The following is an 18,671-nucleotide window of genomic DNA, read 5'->3' as shown; positions in this document are numbered from 1 at the left end:
GTTCTCTTAGGAGCGGGGGTTGGGAAGAGCGCTCCATTTGTATGGGGAGCCTTAGCCAAAGCTCCACGGGGGGGGGCGGGGGAGCTGAGTAATCTGTCCGAGCAGCCAGTGGCATGACAAGGTGTCCCAGGACTAATCTCAACTCTGAGCTAGGCACCAACAGAACCAAATGATTCCACTAGCTTTTACAGCATGGCTAAGTAGGAAACCAGTGCCCCGCTCTGCCGTCTCAGAAATACGGCCCGATCGTCGCAGCATCACAAATCCCTTTTAGAAATACACTCGCTCAATGTCTGCGATGGCTTCGAGGCTGTTTGGCTGAGGAACGGTTGCTGCAGACAGTGCGGGGAGCCCCTTTCCTCTGTAGTCTAAACATCGAGTGTTTATTCCTGGATGGCATTTTCCGCTCAGCTGGGAGGTAAGGCATGGCAGCGGGTTTAGTAACACGAGGCCTGTCAGCTGACTAGTAAAAAGACATCAATATTGCATGTTTCCTGGACATCCCCATAAAGGAGGCGTTAAGCAATGTCCTGACTTGACCTGCTGGAAGGCAAAGATACTTCGTGTTCTGCCAGACTGCAGTATTGGTGCTAGATCCCTCCTCTGCTGCAGGCTGTTTGTAGTTGGGCGCAGATTAATCCTCGGGCAGTTACCTGTGCGTTAGGACATCATCGGCTTTCCTGGCACTCGCCAGCGGGCAGCTCGGACCAGAGCCTGGAAATGTACGTGGTGGTGTTAGAAGAGCAGAGCACCACGCTGATCCGGCTGTGAGATGTTTCCTCTGTCCCGCTCTGGAAAGAGGAGCCCAGGAGTACATGCTGTCTGTCTCTCTAGGGCTTGCCATGTGGGCGAACAGAATCATACTTGGTGTGTGGCTGGTACTTCGCATCCTCAAGCCCTCTACGAATCTAGGTCACCGAGTGAGCTTGTCTGGCAGCCACTAGTACACTGGGAAGTCCAGTCAGTGAAAGCCTCTGCGTGATGAGGTCTTGATTTCTTCTTCTTTGCTCCCTGTGTGCTAGACTTGGAAAAGTTGATTTGTAACCAGCATGGGAATGCCACCTTCACTCCTGCCATGCGTGGCTCACCCTCACCTTGGATATGCAGCTGCCGCGTCTCTGCCCGCTCTGGACAGGTCTCCAGTAGAATGAGGTTATCAGTGAGGCCTTTGAGCGCACGAGGCGAACAAGTCTGGGGTGAGCTCAGTGCCACGCTGGGCAGAGCAGCAGGCAGAACCTCGGGGCACCACGCATTCCTCATGTATCTGCTTTCACCGCTCCAAAAGGCTTCTCTGCCCTCTTTCGTCACAGCTTTGGGGTCTCCCCTCGAGCGGCCCTCAGGCCTGTTTGCTGTATTAACCCAGGGCAGATCCGTGCTCCTGTGACTGCTCAGATGGTGGAGTCGAGGCTGGTGACGTTGTTGGGAAGGTGAAGGGGGCGTGGTAAGCGGGACATTGCTTTTCAGCCGTAAACACTGAGCCCCCTGGCTCTTTTTGTCATAGCAGCAGGGATGTTTAGCTCCTTGGAGCTGTCAGCCATTAGCAGCAAGGCCAGAGTCTTTCCTTCACCTCATTAAACTCTCTTCTCCCTCCTAGCAAGCTTGGGCACCGCACTGCTGCAACACCCGCTCAGACAGTGTCAGGCAGGGGCCGAGCCCAAGGGCCGTGCTGTGCCTTGCGCAGCATGAACGTTCCTTTTACCAAACCACCTGGGGCCGCCGGCCGTGGAAACAGCTACCGGAGAAAGTGACTGAACGTCAGGGCCCGAGAGTGCTCCTTCACTCTGCCCAACTCCAGCCTGAGACACGGGTGGGGGAACGAGAGACCTTCACTCCAGCTGTGCCCAGCGCCCACTTGCTCTGCTCAACCCTGAGCATGGCCTGGAATTCTGGAGACCCCCTTTTCCCCAGCCCCTTGGGCGACCATTCTGAGCGCTGGCAGCGCATCCCTGCCGGTTGGAGGGCACTCTCGTCCTCGATCCCGCCAATGGCCCGAGTCTCCCTGGGGGCCCGGGATGTGAAGGTGCAGGTCTCACTGCTGTGTCCAGTGCAAGGGAGGGATTGCTTTGAGAGCGCTAGAACTACCGGCCGAATGGAGACAGCAGACTCAACAGGGAACCCCTCGCCTCCGCCCCAAACATTTCAGTAGAACTGGGCGGCCAGACAAGGGGAGCCAGGCTGCGTGGCAGCCCGACGGCCTACGCTTGGGTTTGGGCTGTCAGCTCAAGGAAGGACGGTCCAGGGCAATAGCCTGGGACTCCAGAGATGCAGGTTCAATTCCCTGCTCTGCTAAAGACTTCTTGTGTAACCTTGGGCAAGTCACTTAGTCTCTCTGCCTCCATTTCCCCATCTGTCCAATGGGGATAACAGCAGTGCCCTGCCTCATGGGGTGTTGAGGATGAATCTGCTGAAGATTGAGAGGCACTCTGATTCTGGGGTAAGGGGAGCTGTGTAAGTACCCGAGATAGATGGGGAGCCCCTTCGAGTCTCTCCAATAATCATGCACATGCTGTGGTTACTATTCCAGAGGGCAGGATCCCCTCTCCAGCTCTCTGTAGGCAGAGGTCTGTGTTGACGCATTGATTTCTCAGCTGAAACTGTGCTGGGCGCTAGGGTGCATCTGTGGAACAAAGTAGACCAAGCAGCATAGACGTCTGTGTAGGAGAAGCACGGCCAAAGCTTTCATCCAGGTATCTTAGAAAATGGCTGTTGGTTTGCAGAAATGAATCTTGGTTTGTGGTCTTTGAACCTGCTTCTGGCACCTTGTCTCCTTGCTCAATGGGGGAGGTCCAAGGTTAAAAATTAACAGGGTGAAATCAGGCTTGGTTATTCCTGTTACCTGGGCTCAGGCTCTGCTGGAGGCAGATAAAACACTCCTGCAAACAGGTGACTTGAATTTCAAAATAAAACACACATGCAGAGTTCATGCCCCGCCTCTCTGGTGCCTGTGTGATGAACCGCCCAGAAAGCTCTGCCCCATGTGTGCCCGTAATGTCCAGACAAGGTCCAGTCACCAGCTGGGCACATTGTGCTGCGTGTTGGACTGCACACAGGAGTATAGCGAGAGACAGTCCAGGCCCCAATACATTTGTATTTAACCAGACAGTGTCCCTGAGAAGGATTTTCCAGAACCGGGGGCACAGAGACAAAGCAGTGTGCCCGAGGACATGCAGGCGGGGAGCCCTCCATGGAGCTCTGCCCTCCCGAGTCCCGGCTCATGCTGTAATCCCAACATCCTTCGTAAACAGAAGGAAAATGTGGTGACTGCCAGGAGCGGTAGTCGCTGCTTTATGTCATTGCATTAACCGATATTTGCAGACAAAATACTCTCCGTCTCCAGGGTCCGTTCCCAGTGGGAGCCAAGTACATGCATCTGACAAGCCCTTCATAGGTCTGGTCCTACCCCATTTCACACACACCGACTCTTGGTGCCTGACTGCTGGGTCTGCAATCTAATTCGGCACTGGGTTATTTTGTAAGGACCCCCAGCCGTAGGGCATTCCCCATCAGAAACGTGCAGCCTTGTTAGGCCTGTGCCGGTGTCTTAGCTAAGCAGCGTACCTGTGCTCAGCAGATCTCAGCGCGCACGCGGGCGACTAGGAGGGGAGATTGCAGAAGGGCATCCACAGACTTGGCTGGCTGCCCGCAGCGTCCTTTCGAGCTGGTGTGTGCTCTCCTCCTAGGGGGAGCTGGTGAAAGTGCAGCAAGCAGAGGAAAGGAAATCTAAAGTGCAGGGCTGGGCTGGGCATGTGTTTTCATTGGTCCGGTTCCACTTCGGAGAAATGGCCCCATTGTGTGGGCCGCGAACACAACAGTTCTCAGAACAGGTGCTGCTGATGCCGTTAGCTCGAGCGTGTGACTGCTGGGACCCTCCCGAGGATGTTTTCCAGCAGCGAGGGGGGTGGCTGTCCTGGGCCTCTGTCCTGCAAACAAGATGCTATTTTTGGCCTCCTGTAACCATGCAGGATGTCCCCAGCCCCCACCCCGCTCTGGTTTCCAAAGCTCAGTCATTTACCAGAGCCTGCCCCACGGGTGCTGGATCCCTAGGGGGGGATTCAGGCATCCTTTTGTTCTGGGGCCCCCCATCTACCCCGCTGAGCGTCCCCTCGGCTGTCGCCCTGCAGCGTGATCTCCCCTTCCAACACGTCCATTGTCTGCATCGGATAAGGGACCAAGTTGAGCAGAATTCCCTGGGGCCAGTACAAACCACTGGGGGTTCGTGCGTGTAAACGACTTACACCCCCATGCTTGTTTACACAGAGGGGTGTTCTGGGGCCCATTGCAATTGTACCCACTCCCCGCAGGGCGGAACTTGCCCCTGGGAGCAGAAAGTGCAGAGGGCAGAGGCCTGCTTTGTATTACCCCTTCCTATTGGTTGGTTTTCCTACTGTACTGTTGTCCCCTCCCCCCATGGCATACAAGCTGTTTGCCCGCCATGCTAGAGCGGTGCCAGCCACACCAACTTGGCCACTTAGGCCCAGGTGGATTCATTTTCTGACCACGTTTAATGGAAGGGACTGGTGGTTGCCGCTGAATCTGGCCCACGGGCTACCATGGAAGCGCCCTCCCCCACTTATGCCAGCCTGGGTTTGGCCCAGGGTTGTATTTTAAGCACCTGAGAGCCGCAGGTGGTGTCTGACAGTGACTAAAATGTTTCCCTTCTCCCGCAGCAAACAGCGGCATAACAAGCTGTGGCGGTCGCACTCGGACAGCGACCTCTCGGAGCACCACCAGCCCATCTGCAAACCCGGGATGGAGCTGAACAAAAAGGAGATCACCACTTCCGCAGAGCAGCTCTCCGAGCCCACGGCAAACGACAACCACCAGCCTGCATCTCCCGTCTTCTCAGTGGGGCCGCACGTGGACCGTCTGCTCCAGCAGGACACGGACGTGATCGAGGAGCTGGGTGCCAAAGAGAGGAGGATCCGTTTGGAGTTCACAGCCAGAGACTTCCGTGCCGAACAAATAGAGGATGAACTGAACCTGAACAACATCAACGGGTGTCCGGCAGGGTGCTGCTTGGATGAGTCAGAATTTCCCCTGGATAATTGCCATTCTTCTGAGGCCTTGATGCAACTTGAAGAGCCTTTGGAGATGGCCACAGCGTTCCCTGATTTGACCGTGGATGATCTAGAGACAGATGCCCTTAAAACTGACCTGAACGTGCATTTGGTACCCATGGAGGAATTCACAGCTTGTTTAAAAGACCTTCCCAGGTCGCCTGATCAGAATTCCCCAAGCCCACAGCTCAGTTCCCAGCCTGAAACCACAGACAGGATTGATTTCCTCAGTGCCCTAGAGAAGTTTGAGGAGCTGTCCCAAGAGAGCCGGTCTCACGCCTGTTCTCACTCCAAGATGGACGAGCAGGGAAGCGGAAGGAACGGGGTCTCCAAGATGTCTGTGCTGGAGGTGCTGCCAGCAGAGACTGCTGTCAATACCCAGAGAAATAACTCTGCAGGCAACTCCCCTGCAGCACCAGAAGAGTCTTCCACAGATGAGGAACAACCAAAGGTACCAGTGGCTTGCTGCTTTCCTGTGAACTGCTGTTGGGATGTTTCTGATGGCCGTAGGAGTCTCTTGCTGTATGGTTAATGCAGTGGAAAGATGGCAACATTCTGGTCTTCCAGTTAATGTGATAAACTCTTAGATGTAAAGTTTTGCATAAGGAGAGCAGCAAGGTGGTGGTAGTACAGCTACCCGAGCACGTGCCCCTAGCCTGGGAATCACATCTAGAGCAGTTATTTGTCCCCAGCATAAACACCACCAAACAGCCTGACCAAATGGGCGACGTTCTCGGGTGGAAAGCTCCAGGCCCGGGGTAGCAGGTCGGGATGGAGGGACGGCGGTAGATCGGTGGGAGCGATTGTTGGGTAGCAAAGCGGGGAGGGTCAGCACTGAGGAGCCTGGGCAGAGCTACAGGCAGTGAACCCCAAACTTGGAACAGAACTGAAGAGGGGCTGCGGATCGGGACTGAGGTGCACCGGCAGAGCTGTGTGAAGGGTTCTCAAGCCTTGGCATAGCCGGGGGGCAGGGGAGCAGCAGGTCAGGCCTGAAAGGCGTTGGCAGAGCTGTGTGTGGGGAGCCCAGCACTGGAATACAAGTGGGGGGAGCTGCAGGTCAGGATTGGGTGACTAATGCTATCGGTGGTTCGTTTTCATGAGTAATGAACCCCCACCCCAAAAATATAAACGTAATGTCTGCCGGGCAGTGCATCTGTTCAAGGGGCAAGGACACCGGTGGGAACAGGACACTGCGGTTAGGTGCCCTTTGATTGGCAGTTGTCTAGAGTCTTAATGCCATGCAGAATGAAAAAGGAAGCTAGAGCCCTTTAGAGCTAAACATCTCGTATCTTAGTGGGCTATGGCTGATCAGCAGTGGCGTGCTGGCTGCTTCTCCCAGAGCGCTCTCGCTGGTTGAGTTGTAGGTTTTATTCGACTTTCTATCTTCCACTGAGGATTTTTTAAATGTAGTACGTGCTGCAGACAGTTCTCCATTCACGACTCGGACTGCAGCTTGCCAGCAGAACGGTAACCCGTGTCCTTAGAGAGCTCAAGGGGGTTATGTCCAAGAGGATGCTTTTTATATGTAAATTGTTGACTTGTTGAATGGGATCTAGACTCTCTAACCGAAGTAGCTGAAAGGCTGATTTTATGTTCTCACCTTTCACTTGGAGAGTCGCTGCTAATGGCCGTTGAATTTGTCCCTTGTCCGATATCCGAGTGTGATAAACGTGACGTTCAGTGGTGCACCCCAGGAGACATGTGGTTGACGTAGTTTAACTCCCAGTATTCAGAATTCCTGCCTCCTTTCTCTGCTGGGCCAGCTGAAAGAGGGTGCTGGGAATCAGCCCTAGTTCTCTCTCCAGTCAGACCAGGCTGGCAGTTCTGACTGTGATCTTGGTTAATCCCAGACCTGCTTTTTCCTGGAAAACTGTTTTACTTGAATAGTTTTCTCTTCTGGTTAGTACAGCACTGGTTGCCTCCTTTCCATCTTGGGCCAAGCCTGTTTGGTCCTACCTAATATTTTAGTCCAGTACCCCCAAGGCACAATTGACAGAGTACTTACTAGTGGCCCTGTCTCTGCTCTAGCATCCCGAGCTACTCTCCAGTGGGAATTGTGGAACGTTTAGACTCCAACAAGAGCCTTTAGCGTACGGATCCGGCCTTTAGCATACGGATCCGGCCTGGTTGTTGGATTTAAAGTAATCCATAGTCCTTTTCATTCCTCTTCTGTACAGGGTGAGAACTCTCGCTCTTATTCTTATTTTCTTTTCAAATGACCTAAATTTTGCCTTCGAATGCATGTTAAGTAAGAAGCACATGGAAGTTGGGTGCCTAAATCTCCTGGCATCTAAATGCCTTAGGCCAGTGGTTGGAACGTTTTGAGACCAGAGCACCTGTGGAACTGCTCCAGTAGTGAGCATCCCAGTCTGCCTGCTTGGAGTGAGCTCCTGGTGCCCATTACGCTGCATTAGCACCGGGGCCTTTTTCTTTCTCTTGTATTTGTGTTCGTGGCAGTTCAGGCTGTCTGACTGCAGGTGTTTTGTCAGCAAGGCTGCTGTGCACTTTGTAATAAGTCTCTCTGTGTTTGCAGGACATCTCTGAACTGAGCACCATGGGCCCTCTCACAAGATCCCACTCGGAAAATGCAATCTCTGTGAAAGAAATCATAACTGAAATTGAATCCATCAACCAGGGCGTAGGACCGTGCCAGCAGAAGATGGAGGGCTCAGCCAACCATGCCCAAGCACCGAAGAGGAATACAGTACATGAGTTGTCTGTAGAGGTGGTCTGGGCATCTGAAAATAAACCTGGGAAGGCTGAGCAGAGCGAAGGCGCTTGCATTGCACAGCAGGAAACGGCAAAAGACTTTCCAAAACCAGACCAGGAAAGTGCTCCCACCTTCCAACCATCTACCTGCGTGTCCGATGTGGAAGAAAGCGATCCCGCAGAAGGCCAGCAGGAGCCTCGAGTGCAGGGTCTGAACCCTGGGTCGAAGTGGTGTCCGGGATCTGTTAAACGTGCCACCTTGGAATTTGAGGAACGCTTGAGACAGGAACAAGAGCACCAGCACGTCCCCCCCACGTGCCTGCTACCTACTCGCAAGAATTCCAAGACTGATTCTGCAGCTGCCGAGCTCGTGCCAAAGGGAAGGACTGAGGAACCATCGCGGGAGCTGGATCCTGCCCGTAGAGAGAATGAGAGCGACAAGGCTAGGGCAAAGAGCCCAGCAGCCGAGGGTGCATTGCCTCATGGCCCTGAACTGCCGGCTGACCCGCAGCTGTCCCCACCACTCGCCCCTTGCCTTGTGCAGCCGGCTCAGGAGTCGCTGCTGGCAGAGCCTGGTGCTGAGCAGGAAGTGCTCAGGACGATGGTGTCGTTGGATGGCTCTGGGGAGCCAGCCCTGCCCTGTCACCTCCCCAAGAGGATAGAAATTATCGAGTACACCCCCATGGGCACGCCCCCTGACCTCCATGAGCGTGACGGCAGCTGCGAGCAGGCCACGCTGGAGAACACTGCCGTGTTGCTTCCAGTCGATGAAAACCTGAACCCTTCAGTGTGCGCAGAGACGGCACCTGTACATCCAGACGCTCTGCCTTTGCATAACCCTTTGGTACTAGAGCACAAGGAGATCGGGCGGGCCACCTTCACCCTGGGCAGCCCCGAGGAAGAGTACGGTGCGGCACTGATTAACCTCGATACCTCTTCGTTCGTTGGCCAGGTGACGCGCTCGCCTTCAGAGGGCCTGGATGACCTTTGGCACCAACGCGTCGTTCACCTGGAGGGCATTACGGAGCACAGCACAAGCACGGACGATGAGCCAGTGGCACCAAGCAGCCTCTCAAGGAACGGGCATGTCCTGTGCGGGGCGAGTGACAGTGCCTTGATGGAGCTGAGCAACGAGGACTTGCATTTCATCAGTGACAGCACTGAAGCCATGGATGTCTCTTTCCTCCCCTGCGGCCTCCCCCACAGCTCCAACAGCCCCAGCATCAAAGACCTGAGTGAGACTCCCAGCTCAGTGAAGCAGCGTGCGAAGGAACTTGAGGCCCGGGTACGGCAAGCTGGGCTTACCACGCCGTCCCAGATGAAACGCTCGGCATCCTTAGCCAAGCTGGGCTGCCTGGAACTCTCTCAAGATGACTTAACCAAGAGGGAGTCGGCCTCTTCCCATGCCAGCCTGACCTGTCCTGACTTGCTGCCCGCCTCCCCGAGGACTGGTCAAGGCAAGCGTGGGGCATTGGCCGAGCACGGCTTGGAAGGCCCACCTGAAAAGCCTTGTGCCTCCTCTCCCCTTATTTGCCAGGATCCAAAACCCACCAAGCATTTTGTAGAGCAGCTTAAAACAACTGAGTGCATTGCCCAGAGCCAGCCGGTGGAGAGGCCGCCCGTGCAGTATGCCAAAGAGTTCTGCTCAGCTCCGCAGAGTGTGTGTCCCAGCGCAGATCCTAGATTGACTAGCTTGGAAGAGGGTCTTCCGCTGCTACAGACGCAGGTACTAGACTCTTGGCTCCCAGCTCCAAGCCTGGCTGGAGCACCTAGACATCAACACGGTAGAACTCACCCTCTGAGGAGACTAAAAAAGGCTAACGACAAAAAGCGGACAAGCAATCCGTTCTATAATACCATGTGATCCTGAGCCCTCAGCTGTGACTTCTTTTTAAACAAAACCCATGTTGTTGTGTTCATACAAGGGGCAGGTGTAATATGTAAGGAACATGCACTTTATTCGTTAATTTTATATATTTTGTCATTTTACTGTTCCTGGCGCATGTAGGTTTGGGTTGTATTTTGTGTGGGACGCTGACTGCAAAACCGTTTGTTATTTTTTTAATTATTTTTAACTCAAATAACCTCAAATATTCTTTGTTTTCAAAGAACACCTTTCATAAGTGACCATTGCTGTTGGCAGTTGGCTCATCTCTGTGTGGTGAAATCGTGAGGGTTAGGTTAGATTGGAACCAAGGCACAAATAACTTGAAGACACACACACACACAAATTGGTGCTAGCTGGGGCACTTACCGGAGTGGCAGCTGGTGTAAATATGAAGGTTGTGCCAAGATTTGTTCGTGGCTTTTTTTGATCCACTTCGAGCTAACTGGAACTCCACAACAGTGACAAATGGCTTCTGAAACTGCCTCAGTGCAAACCCGTCGGGTTGGCTTGTGCCTGTAGCCCAAAGGCAGCTGATGGCTGGGCTGCACTTTTCAGTCTCTCGCTGTGGCTCCAACTTTGGAATGCAAACTTGCCCAAAGTTGCATGGTTTGTTTCCAGGGAGTGGCTCCAATGTGACTTCCCTCCTCTCACCCCCCCCCCCCCCCAATGCATAAAGTGTCATGACCAGTGGGGTTAGAAACTTCAAACAGCAACCCCTCCCAGAACCAGCCTCTCCTCTGCTCCGAACCTGGGGCTGCCAAATTCATTTGAATTTCATAATCTAAAAGAACCCATTTTAACAGCAGCAATTGGGGGGAAAACTGACGTGTGTTCTTTTAAAACAAACAATTCTATAGGGTTTTAACCCTTTCGTTACTTGAATACTGCTGTGGGCCTTCTGAGTTAATGGCCATATCATCTGTTCACCTTTCTCTCCCCTACCCAGAGCTGTTTTTTCTAGTGCTGCCCGAGTGATTCTCCCCACACTCACATACACACTCAGCTGGCTCTCAGACCCGAAGGCTGATGTAATTGTTACATGTTTCCCCTCGCTCTGCTCTCACCTTAACACTTAACCTGGAGCAATGATTTGTCTGGAAGTTCCCTTTCCCCCCTCAGTTGTGTACATACAGTATTTATCTAGATAACTTTTGTTATTTCTTACATTGTTTTCTTGAAAGGACAAGACTGCATTCTGTAAACTGGAAAACAAAACCCCCCCCGACTCCAACTGAGTGGTGTTCATTGGCCTCTGCCCGAATGCTTGAGTGGGTTTCCTTTTGTAAGCTGTCTTCCCTCCCAGCAAGTGAGAACCCGTTGCCCGCTTCTGCCAAATGTCTCCATCCTCCTTAAGTCTTGCGAGAGCCCCTGTTGCAGGACGTTCCCCTCTTCCACTGCAGAATGGCGGGATGGTATTTCAGAGCCTCTCTGAGGTTCAGCCGGTTTTGCTCGAGAGTGAGCACAGGGCAGGGCTCAGCTGGCCCTTGGCGGCTGGTTTCCAGTGGTGCACTGCAGCACCTTTCACAAATGTCCCCTCTAGCGAATTCCAGCTCGTTTGAGCACCGACTCGCCGTCCTGCAGTGCTGGTGCTGGGCCACCAGGGGGCTGTTGGTGGGGCCTGGCATTTTGTTAACCGCGCTGGCTACGCATCCTGCCAGAACCAAAGTAACTAGCAAACCCCCTGGCGTTCTTAGCAGCTGCTCATTGCAATGGGGCTGAGCCCTGGCCAGGGCGGCGTTACAGGATCGACGGTGCTGTGCGCACACCGGTTTTGAGGGTGAGGTGAAACGGGCAATGCCCGACTCAGACAGTGCTGCGCAGTCACTGAGAGCAGAGCCCAGTTGGGTCCTGCCAGGACTCGTGGCTGGAGCAACGTCCAGCGGGGCCGGTTCTGAGCGCCAGAGTTCATCACGTAGCAGCAGCGCCTGTCCTGAGGAGCCCAGAACTTGCGAGGGGCCGTGGCTGAAACACTGGCCCAGGCAGACCGTGGGCTATGGAGCACTGGGAAGGGGCTGGGGCTGCTCTGTGAGGAGGACAATGGAAGTGCCTTGTTTGCCATCCAGCACTGGGCTTTGTGGAGTGCAAACGTACAGAGCTGCCTTAGCCAGCGCGGGCACGCGGCCTGCCAACAAACCCACAGTTGGCTTGCAGGAAGAGTCCCCGCGGGAGGACGGAAAGGGGGATTGAAGAGAAGTGGGGGCTCAGGAATCTTGCCGCAGGACTCTGCTTCTTCACAGAGCTGGCACCTGCTCCTTCCCCGTGTTCTGTGGGAGTGCTGGGCACCCATGGCTCGAGCGTGGCACGGCTATTCTGGCTGGACCACATGAAGCCGTCGGCCTGTTCGCAGCACCGGGATGCTAGGCCAGAATCCGCTCACCCATTGCTCTAGTCCAGCCCGGCTCTGGCATGCCTGAGTGAGCAGTGACTTCTCCACCCGCTGCTGGCTTATGGCTGGAGGGTGAGATCTGGGAGCCTGTCATGGTTACAGCGTGGCTTGGCCAAGACGCCCCAGGTGATCAGTCTGGGAACTGACGCAGGTGCTGTCCTGGCTGAGAGGATGCAGCAGCATGCCCAGTCCCCTCCGCCGCTGTGGGGGCTTGTGACAAATGTTTAAAGAACCATGAAGGGATTTCTGTACAAAGCCGCCATTCTGCTGATCTCTTGCAAAGTTCTTGGAGGATACACTGTTTACATTGTGCCCCTGACTCCTGGACAATATCTCTGCCCCTGAGCTCCGGCTGTATTGTCAATTGCCTGCCGTGCGAGCCTTGCACGGAGGGTGCCATGGGGTTCGGTCCTCCCGGATCGTGTGTGCACGTGCGTGAAACGTGAACTGGTCTGTTGCACTCATTGATGCGTACGTAGCTTTCTTTGAGCCCATCAAGAAAATGTGTAAAAAATCCCCTTCTGCTCAGTCGTGGCCTATTCCAAGTGCACATCCGAATGCCGAGGTCAGCCCTGGGTCTGGTTCCCTGCTTCATTTCAGCAGGGTGGGATTTAGCTCCGTGTTGCTCCTGGCACACCTCAGGCTTCCCTCCAGACGACAGCCGAGATCAGGACGTGGGTTTTAAACCGGTACACGCTTGTCTAGAGCCTGAGCTCCCCTCCCTCCCCCCCCATGCACATGCCCAGGGGCAGTAACAACGCCCCCAGCCTGTCGTTTCAGCTTCCTTGTGGTGCACAGCCTGTCTGGGAGTGGGGTGCATGTCGCTTCCCCCTATGGTGAGTGACCCAGCTCAACAGAGTGCCACATCCCTTTCCCGAAGGAAGACCTGCAGGAGCCTGCCTGGTGTGAGAGACAGGAGGGGGGCCAAGGCTTAACCCCTCACAGCTGGCAGAGGTCCCCCCACACACACACGCTGGGAGGCTGGTGCTGGGCCGGAGGCTAGAGCTCAGCCCATGCACATCTAGATCCTTGCTCGGCTCTGACCCACGTGCCGGTGCCTTTTGGGTTTGTTTTTTTCCCTACAACTGTGACTTCCGTGCATTGGTTTGTAGGAACTGTTCTTGCTCCAGAATTCACAGCCAGGCAGGCTCCCTCGCAGGGGCCCTGCAGCACCTGTTCCAGAGACAGCTGGAAACGGAGTTCCGGACTGGGGGGGGGGCACTTCATCTTGTACCCTCCCCTGATCTTCCACCGCCACTGGGATGTTCCCACTGGTCCCAGACTCGTACCCACGTGCTTGGCTGTTTGGAAATGTGAACTCGTGCACTGATGTGCACATCCAATGTTCTTGTTACTGAATAAATTTTTATTTTGAGATGAAGCATGTGGGTGCCTCAGTTTCCTGGGGGGCGGGGGGGAAGGAGACAGGGCTGGTACTGTGGGGGGTTCATGGGACTCAAACGTGAGCCATCTTGCTCGCAGCGCGGGCGGGAGTGGTGAGCATGAGCAGGGTGCTGTTAGCCAGGCACTCCCAGGCTGACCTGGTACGTGACAGCCCGTGTTCGTCTCACCTCCTGGCTAACCCAGGCTGTGGGATTTCGTCCGGTTGCTCCTGAGTTAAGGTCACGTGACCTGCGCTGGCTAAAGCAGATCTCCTAGGGGAGGGAGGCAGCAAGAGACGGGCTTGGCAGCTTGCTCCACGGGTTCCTTGCCCTCTGCTGTGGGGAAAAAATGCAAAGGATCACGTGGCTCATGGGGACTCGGTCAAGCTAGGGGTGGGGGTCTCTAGCACCACGATCAGCTGTGATTGGCAGGAGTCCTGGGAGCAGGGGCAGCCAGCATTAAGTGCTTTTGAAACATGCCCTTATCCCCATCTCCCCTCCCCACCTCCTGGGAAATCCTTGGGTGTAACCTGGGCCCCGAGAAGGAGAATCTGGCCCTCTGCTGTGGGTCCTGCCTGCCCTTGCCTAGGCCATGGGGGAGGTGCCCAGCACAGGAACCGCTCCAGCCAAACTCCTGTCCCCTCTCCGCATTGCTCTGCACCTAAGGCACCCCTCGGAGCTAAGCCAGGGCAGGCCTGGTCACTGCTGGGATGGGAGGCCCCCAAGGAGCAGTCGTCCTTAACGCCGCAGGAAGCGGGGGTGGTGGTTTCAGTCGGTGGTGTTTTCTCAATCCAACACCGAACTAGCATCCCCCAAGCTGCGCTGGGAGAGCTGGTCACGGAAGGATCCCCGGCATCCTGGCCCTGGCTATTACGACTTGCACATTTCTTCCGAACCTGCAGCTGGGCGAGGTACTTCCCTTCCCTGGGAGCTTGGGGCAGCCCTGCTAGCCGGGCAGCCCTGCTAGCCAGGCAGCCAGCTGCTCTGAGCTGCGTGCGCGGGGGGATCCGGCAGGTGAAATGCACCAGGCAGCTATCTTGCATGCTTAGGGTTTAAATGAGAGAGGATCACCCCCACCCCCCAATTTCCTGATCCATCCTGCAGGGATGAGGTATTTATCCAGGCACGTTCGGATTCCCTTGTTAGCTGGGGCGCGGCTGGCACTTGGAGCAGCCCACGGAGGGGTCTGGCTTCTGCAGCTTGTCCAAAGGCAGCGACTGGGCTAGTGGGTCGAAGGGGAAGAGGAGGGAGCTGAAGGGAATAGTGGTTAAACTGAACTATTCTACTCAAAGGCGTAAGAAGTACTGAGGTGCTGTTGAAGGTTGGGCAGGGCCTCCATTAGGGGCCGGGCCAGGCCTGGTGGGATCCGGACTAGCATACCAAGCAGCAGGACTGGGATTCTAGCTGTAAGAGCAAAATGCATCCCCAGCAAATCACACATGGGCGACCTTCCCCGTCTTCCTCCTTTCCCTGGTCCCTAGGCCCCGGCCTCTGTCCTCACATTTGTCCTCCAGGTGCCCTACAGCCAGGGCTACAGCAGCCCATTCCACAGCCTCCAGCAGCAAAACACCCACCAACTCCTTTTCTGGGATATCCGCTTAATCCAAAGCTCCTGGCCTGGCCTCCTCTAAGTCTGTCCGCCCCGCCGAGAGTGCAAAGCTGAGGGGCTGCTGCCCCTGCCCTATTCCCTGCTGTACGTGGCCTAGAACACAGCTGTGGGCCGGTCTCACCTGCGGGCCGGTCTCACCTGCGGCTGTGCGAGAGGACGGTGGGTTCGATACCAGCTGGCCTAGGCAAGAGGCCGCAGCTGAGAAAGAACCTCTCAGGCCTGGAGCAAGATCTGGGCAAGGGCAGGGAGCGGCTTCTCCCACTGCAGAGCATTGGATGTCAGCCTGTGTCTGATCTTGGCCAAGTTCCTCCGGCAGCAGAGGGCACAGGCATGTCCCCGTTATCCACCCCAACGAGACTCTGCTGCGCAGCGCTAATGCAGCCCAAGCCGCCATGGACACAAGGGGAGGAAACGCCAGGAGCGTTGGCCTGCTTGGACCAGGAGCTCTCCAGCGGGGATGGCGCAGGCTGCAGGCAGAGAGACCAAAGGTGAGCAGGTTGGGGAGGGAGATCAGTCAGCATTCCCGCCTTACTCTTGGGGCCAGCCTCCATCCAATGCCCCAGGCACATACATCTGGCCTGGGCTCTGCTGCCCCAGGAAGGCCGAGAGACAGAGGCACCCTAGCCCCATGGAGAAAACCTTCCCCTGTTAGCAAGGAAAAACCCAGAACTAGGGCGTGAGGGGGGAGGTGATAATATAAAGTAACATCCAATAGAACAAATTCACTACACTAGAAAGCAGCATCCCCCCCCCCCTCAGCGGGGGGGACACTAAATCACCAGCACAGTAAAAGATTTCCAACAACCCTCTGGCACCCCAACGGGCATCAGCCCCTCCTCCAGCATCAGCCGTCACCCTCCTCTTTGCCGCTGCGCCTCCTTCCAGTGGGTCCACAGACGAGCACCAGCTCCTCACCTGCAAGGCCAAACCCCTTCCCCAGCCACCCAAACTGCCATCCCTCCGTCCCCTGGCCAACATGCCCAGCCTGACGCTCCCTGCCACCAGCCAGGCATGGTCCAGCTTCCTCAGCAAATCCCCTTTTTACCCAGCACCGTCTCTTCTGTCTGCTGCCCCCTTGGGGCAGATCCCGAGCCCCCTCCCCAGAGCCAGCTACCTTCTCACTGGCCGTCTCTCCCTGCAGGACGCCGGGCGATTCTGCTGCACCAGGTGCTAATGCCAGGGCCAGAGTGCCTGCAGCGGCTGGAGAACAGGCGGTGCAGAGGAGAGCCATGGGATGGAAGGGAGTGGCTGGGCTGAGCTGGCTCCAAACTCAATCCCTTGTGGCCAGAGCGGAGGTGGCAGAGGGGCCGTGGTCAGGGCTTTCCCATGGTGTCCTGTCCTCTCACCTGCTCCCTGAGCACCAGGCTGGCATTGGGGGGATGTTCCTACCTCCCGCAGTGCTGCGCTGACCCTGGGACCTACGGCCTGCCTGGGCCAGCAAGAGTCAGAGCAGGCTGAAGCCGAGGTGCTGGGCACCACCAGCATTTCTCGGAGCCTAGGCGTCCGCATGGACAATCTGGGAGACAGAGGGGTGGTTCCCATGGAGTCAGGGTGCTCATGTCCCCGCTGGCCTGTGGGGCACCTCTGTGGTAGCCACCCGCTGCAGGGTCAGCAGAGAGGGCAAAGGGCAGCGTGCACAGATGGGGCCAGGGCAGGCCCAGGCGCTGCCTCCACCCCATGGTCCCCTTGCCCCTACCGAGTGGTGGCTCGGGGTCTCTGCCCTCGTCCCTCGAGGGCTGGCACAGCTCCTGAGGTGACCGTGCCCTCCACCAGCAGTGCCGGCCAGGGCCAGGTGCTGGGAGTGGGAGGGTTTGGGGCTGTGCCCGTCCTGTCTCGCTTCTACTCACCCAGTCCCCAGGCAGCTCCATTCGGTGCCCTTGTAGGGCCCTTGCCGCTCTTGGAGCCAGGGCATTGCTTCCCTCGTTGGCTGGCCAGAGCCTCTTAATCCCCCGGGGGCGGCTGCAGGCCCTGCAGGGGGCTGGGCCTGCTGTGCTGAGGGTTTGCTGGTGTGCAGGAAAGGTTACCACAACACGCTGCTGACTGCAGCTTTGCTCTTGGGCTGCAGCCAAGCAGAGACCGAGCCCCCGTAGCATCAGGCTCTCCCAGAATGCCTTGCGCTGGTGGCATTTGGCACCGGGGCCCTGGCCAAGGGCTCTGGCTGGACTGTGTCCAGCAGGGGCTGGCTGCTGCCCGCGGGACCTGAGGCCTGTTCCTTCCCCCCCAGCCCCTGTGAGCCAGAGTTGTCCTAACGACGTTGCATTTTCCCAGCAGGTTCAGAGTCCCGGCTCATCCCGCATAGTGCCCAGCCCAGCGCAGGGCAGCACTGCCAGCGAGAGGCCCTGGAAGCAGGACACCTGGGCTCTGTTCCTGCCTCTGCTGCTTGTCCCTGGGCCCGTCCCGGCTCTGCTCTGAGCCTCCATTCACTCCCCACTCTTGGCCTTGTCTGTCTGGGCTTGAGAGTCGCCCGCCTCCTCGGGGGCTCTAGGAGCTGCCCTCGTGGGCTGGTACACGCTGTGCCTGCTACGCGGTCCAGGCCGTGGGCTGGCTGTGATGGTGCACATGCTCTCTGGTGCCTCGCGGGCGGGCTTGGCTGCTGGGGTGGGACCCACAGATGAGTTGGCCCATCACAGGTGCTGACAGCCAGTGCCAGGCTGTCCCTCACCCCTCCCTGCGAGGAGCTGCAGCAACCAGCAAAATTCCTGCTTTGCAGCTGCTGCGGTCACCCCAACACTGCTGTGTGAAGGGGGGGTGGCTGCTCCCCATATCCCCCCCCACTCCCAGAGCAATCCCTCCCCTCCCGCTGGGGGTTGGGACACCCCCCCGTAGGGTCAAGATGCTGCCCCTTCACCTCTGGGTGCTCAGCCTGCTGGAGCCAGCAGGGGACGTGCCAGGCTACGGGACCCCCGCACCGCATGTGCCCTGATGCAGCGGTGCCCGGCGGTTGGAGCAGAGAGGGGGAGATGGGGCTGTGGGGCTTTATCCCTGCCAGCCACTGGCTCCCACGTGACCCTGTCACACTCCCCGTGCCTCAGTTTCCCTATGCGTGATGGGGGCAACAGTGGCCTCTGTGGGGGTGGGAGGGTGAATTCGTTACTGTCCGACGTGCGTGGCCCCTCGTGGCTGCCTGTTGTGGCACCTAGCTGAGAGCTTGCTGTGACCTGTCTGTCCATCCAGCCTCGCACTCTGCGGTGAGCTCCAGCGGTCGGGGGGTCCCGCTAGTCAATGCGGGTGCGGCAGCCCACAAGCCACCATGGCGGCCCATCAGCTGGCTGTACAATGATTGCGCTGGCCCCACTCAGACTAGCGGGGAGACCAGCAGTTTGCTCTTAGGTTTCTCCAATGGATTGTTTTGGTGACACCCCAACCCTCCGAGCGGGGCCAGCCAGGCAGAAATACCCACCCCTCTGTCTTCCTGAGCCCCTACTCCAACAGGCGCCTGTCTTCTCCCCCCCCCCCCCATAGCTGCTGGGCGCTGCCAGGCCTGCCTGCCAGAAGGGGAGAGGCCCCCTGTGGCGCTGCCTAGGTCACTGGGGGGCCAGCCCTTTCCCTGGGGCGGGGGGGCAAGAGGGGGCAGGAGGGGGCAGCCCTTTCCCTGGGATTTGGGGGGCAGCCCTTCCCCAGGGGCGGGGCAGCAGCTGGT

The 18,671-nt window shown here is 56.9% G+C and overlaps 1 protein-coding gene and 1 long non-coding RNA gene across 7 annotated transcripts in view; one reads left to right on the top strand and one right to left on the bottom strand.

Annotated features, from left to right (window-relative positions):
• Positions 1-13,421, top strand: part of SSH2 (slingshot protein phosphatase 2) — a 142,973-nt gene extending 129,552 nt beyond the window's left edge. For all 6 annotated transcript variants that reach the window (XM_034752401.1, XM_034752404.1, XM_034752402.1 and 3 more), the window contains 2 exons: positions 4,668-5,508; positions 7,591-13,421. In XM_034752401.1, coding sequence (XP_034608292.1) covers positions 4,668-5,508; positions 7,591-9,630 — 2,881 coding nt within the window. In that variant the 3' untranslated portion in view covers positions 9,631-13,421. The remainder of the gene's footprint in view (positions 1-4,667; positions 5,509-7,590) is intronic.
• On the bottom strand, positions 13,414-17,234 carry LOC117867407. The gene is made up of 3 exons (XR_004643395.1): positions 16,879-17,234; positions 15,170-15,498; positions 13,414-13,758 (listed from the first exon to the last, which is right to left on the bottom strand). It is a non-coding gene; the product is annotated as an uncharacterized LOC117867407 (long non-coding RNA).
• Between the last annotated feature and the right edge of the window lie 1,437 nt (positions 17,235-18,671).

The sequence above is a fragment of the Trachemys scripta genome, chromosome 18, assembly GCF_013100865.1.
Source record: "Trachemys scripta elegans isolate TJP31775 chromosome 18, CAS_Tse_1.0, whole genome shotgun sequence".
Taxonomy (NCBI): Eukaryota; Metazoa; Chordata; order Testudines; family Emydidae; genus Trachemys; species Trachemys scripta.
This window is presented reverse-complemented; position numbering and strand designations above follow the sequence as displayed.